A 4,358-nucleotide genomic window follows, 5' to 3' on the forward strand; every position below is an offset into this window, starting at 1 on the left:
AAAGGCAGCTTGTTCAGCACCAACAATGGAAGGAAGAATACTTTGAAGCATGTTAGCTAGGATCTTACTAACTGTCTTATAGAAGACAGTACAGCAAGAGATAGGCCTATAATCAGTGACAGCATTAGGTATGGCCTTCTTAGGGATCAGAGAAATAATAGTAGAGTTAGCCTGCTTAGACATCCCGCGAAAGAAAAAAGCGATTCACACTTTGCAAAAATCCTTGGCAATGATGTTCCAGGCAGATTTAAAGAACCCAGCTGAGAAACCATCAATTCCAGGACTACTATTAGAGTCCATACTAAAGAGTGCATCTCTGATTTCAGCAGGAGAGATCTCCCTAATCAGGAAATGGCCATCTGAAGAATTAACCACAGCTCCAGAAGAGATAAAATCAGTATCTAAAGGGGTGGTAGTAGAGCTGTGCCCCAGCAGGTCCTGATAATACTGATTAAAAGTAGCACTAACAGAAGAAAAACCCATATGAAGCTTGCCATGGTGATCATGAATGCCACCAATAACCTGCTGATGAGTTCTCTTAGAAATTTTTGCAAAAAAGTATTTAGAACTACAATCAGAGTCCTGGATATCCTTTATTTTAGCTCTTTGAGAAAGGATTGAGAACTCGTGATCTTTAAGCTTGGTATACTCAGCAATTAAGAGCCTTTCCTCCTGAATAAGACTATCAGAGAAAGGATTGGAAACAAGATTATGTTGACACTCCACCAAAGCATCTTTAGCAGACTCGACTCTTTGAGATATATTACTGAAATGCTGCTTATGAAAGTGGGTAAGAGCATGCTTAACACTTTTTAATTTCTGAAAGAAGCAGTACATAGGACTTCCCTCCAAAGGAGTATCCCAAGCTGCCTTTACAGTTTGTAAATAGTCAGGATGCCCAGCCCAACTATTAAGAAAACTAAACCTCTTAGCAACCTTTTTATCATGAGAAACATGGACTAAAACAGGAGAGTGGTCAGATATTCCAGGCTCCTGAAAGTGACCAAAAGCATTGGGGAAAGAAGAAATGAAGCCAGGATTTGCTAGGACCCTATCCAGTTTAGACCATACCCTAGTCACAGAATCCTGCTTGTTAGTCAATGTCATATCAACCCCAGTGCAAGTAAGATCGTCAAGATGACAAGAAGCAAGACAATCATTGAAATCTAGCATATCCTGAAGCACAAGAGGAGTGTTACTTAATTTCTCAGAAGGAGTTCTCACCACATTAAAATCACCAAGCACCAACCAAGGTTCTGCAGTGGAAGCTGCAACAAGACTGGAAGCCTATGTCTATCCAGAGGATCATTACACCCATAGACAATGCTCAAATGAAAAGTAGAGCAAGACTCATGATGGTTCACCTTAAAGTGAATAAGGCGATCAAGAATCAGTATTATCGAGCATAGTAACAAAAAGATTACTACGGTTAAAAAAAACCCAAATTCTCCAATTATAATGATGAGAATAATTGCAAACCACATGCCAATTACTAAACTTCTTTTTAATGATTTTAGAAGCTTTATGCTCCTTAACCCTGGTTTCCAAGAGAGCCATAATATCAATCTTATTAACCACTAAGTAATCTTTAACTTCACTATATTTTAAAGGACAGTTGAACCCTCTTATATTCCAGGAAGCTATCTTCATTGGGATTTATCAGGAGGAACAACAATCTTACCATCCAACACAGCACATCCTGAGTGCAGCTCAGAAGAATGATCAGAAGAGGAAGGCATTACCACTGGAGATCTCTGACCTAGCAAAGAGCATCCTGAGTCTACATTCTCCAGGGTAGATACCATACCAATTTTGACCCCTTCAGAAGTAGCACCTAGTACCAAATCAGTCTCAGAAATAATCTCAATAGCCTCTAGTATCTCTCCTGGTTCCAAAACCTGATACTTATTAGCAAGAGGAACAGAACCATTCAGAAAAGAAGAAATTACTGCAGTTTCCTGCAAATCCTCTCCAGGGACTTCAGTAAAAGTACCATCTAGGAAAGGGTCAGCATCATAAGACTGTGTAACCTCATTCAGCTGCTCCTCAACCACAATGGGAGCAGACTCAGATTGAGCAAGTGAGCCACACGGGCATTGTGCTCTTAGAGTCAGTCTCAGAAGGTTTATTCCACTTACAAGTAGCAATTTTATGCCCCAGTTTGCCACAACCAGCACAGTAAAAAGGTACCCACTCATACACCACTTTATGGGAAATTTGTCCCAAAAAAGGAGTATTGATGACAACAGTTTCTACAAACTCACTTGAGACATCAATTTCCACCAAAACACGAGCAAAGGAAAGCTTTTCCTTATTAGTGGTTGCAGGATCCGCAAAAAGAGGCTTTTCTATCTTACTAGCAATCTTACTAAGAACAGTTTCAGACCACAAATAAGGATACAGACTCGGGAAAAGGATCCAAACAGGTACTTTGGCAACCCTTTCCATATCACCAGAAAACTTAGGAGTCCATTGTTTAAGAATCAGAGAATTCCCACCTATCATCCAAGGTCCTAGCCTCAGAACTTTGTTCATATCCTCCAAATAAGAGAATCTGAAAGAAAAGCATCCTTTTTTGTAGTATTGAACTACATGACTAGCAATTTTTGCCCAATGTTTCGAGACAAATTCCTGGACAATTTTGATAGTTGGTTTTGCCCCAATTATATGACCCATTAAAGTGAATTCCCAAATCTTAATCTCCTCCACAAAATCAGTTTCATCAATCTCAATTTCTGAAGCAACAACACTAGTTTGACAGAAATGTAAGCTCATACCCAGATTCTGCGGAGCTTTAACCACATGAGACCAAGTTTTTCCAGAAGTTTTACCCCTTACATCAGAAACAACTGAACCAGACTTCAAAGAAGCAGACGGAATCACAGAATTATCCACTAGAGGACTTAAATTCTCCGAATTTTCAACTACCGTAGATGAAACAACAGTCGTAAGATCACCCGAAGATGAACTAGGGTTTGTCGCAATCACAGTAGTTGACAAATGAATAGTACTAACAGAAGAAAGCTTAGATGAAATAGGAGAAGAACGATTTATACCAGCTGCTTTAATCGCAGAAGAGATCAAATCATTTACTGTCCCCAATTCCATGGGAGCTTGGAAATCCGCCATAGAATCTTCATTATTGACAACAAGAGATTTATCGGAAGGAATCGGAGCTTTAGTAGTACTAGTACTAGTGGTAGATCGAATCTGCGCTATGCTACCTCGAGTTCGCGCCATGGATTATCCGTGGAAGAACAGAGGAGCGAAGAAAATCATGAAAAAAATGGTGTTTTTTTTTGTTTTTCCGTGAAAAAAGAGATAAAGTTTGTTAAAGAGAGAGAAAGAATTTAGGACTTGCATTTAGATTATTTGGCATATTAGTTAATAGAATCATATGCATTAGGATGTATATATGATAGTTGCATCATGGCATGTAGTTTGCATGTTAGAAAATTTTTGTGAAACCGTCTACTTGGGAAGCTTGACAAGTGTATATTGGCCCTAGTAGATGCTTTTTATTCTTAAGACTTTGCTTGTTAGAATACTTGTAAAACACCCTAGGATGTGTCATGCTAGTATCCTTTGACCCATGGATTAAGGCCTAGTCAAGAGTACCTTGTGGTGTGATAACTCTTTGGCTACCGTTTATTCCAAGGTGACCCTTGAAACCATGCAACCATCATTCATCCATGTTCTACCATACATTTTGTCATCAAAGGGAATGGGCACAAAAAGAAATTGTTCAAATTTAAGTTCAAGAAAAGAAAAGAAAAGAAAAAGTTTGCCAATTGCATCAAAAGAAAAGAGGAGTAACAAAAATACAAACTCCAATGCTTCAAATATAAGGCACCCTCGTTACTAATTGGGGTGACTTTGAAAATGTTCAAAAGAAAATTCAAAAAGTTGAAAAGTTGTCAAGTGTTGAAAAGCCAAAAATCAAAAGAAATGGCAAAAAGAAAGTGTTCTCAAATGTCAAAAGCCACAAGATATTGGGTGGAAAAACAAACAACAAAAGCAAACTTCCAAATTAAACTCAAATACTATTGATCCCTTTATCCATCGTATCCATTTTTGTGCATGGTAGAGAGGGGACGACCCTTCTTCTTGTCTAGGCAAGAAGGAGAATTCCGCGATCCTCCAGTGTTTCTAACACCATATGGAGTCTATTCTTGACAAAAGCATTTAACGATTGAGGACAAAGGTACCCTAGCTTGACACAACTTGGAGGTGATTTATTAGTATCCTTCTAGGTTTAGTAGTTTGAAGAAATTGCATCTATTAAGGAGTGTGCACCCTTGAATTGCTTCCCTTGTAGATAATTTCCGCCACTTAGATGAGGAAAGTGGCTATTCTTT

The 4,358-nt window shown here is 38.7% G+C and overlaps 1 protein-coding gene across 1 annotated transcript; it reads right to left on the reverse strand.

Annotated features, from left to right (window-relative positions):
• Positions 1-204: 204 nt before the first annotated feature.
• On the reverse strand, positions 205-1,650 carry LOC141640973 (uncharacterized). The gene is made up of 3 exons (XM_074449650.1): positions 1,480-1,650; positions 1,239-1,364; positions 205-1,176 (listed from the first exon to the last, which is right to left on the reverse strand). Exons 1-3 carry the CDS (start codon positions 1,648-1,650, stop codon positions 205-207), a joined length of 1,269 nt encoding a protein of 422 aa, XP_074305751.1.
• Positions 1,651-4,358: the final 2,708 nt, after the last annotated feature.

The sequence above is a fragment of the Silene latifolia genome, chromosome 2 (assembly GCF_048544455.1).
Source record: "Silene latifolia isolate original U9 population chromosome 2, ASM4854445v1, whole genome shotgun sequence".
In the NCBI taxonomy this organism is placed as follows: domain Eukaryota; kingdom Viridiplantae; phylum Streptophyta; class Magnoliopsida; order Caryophyllales; family Caryophyllaceae; genus Silene; species Silene latifolia.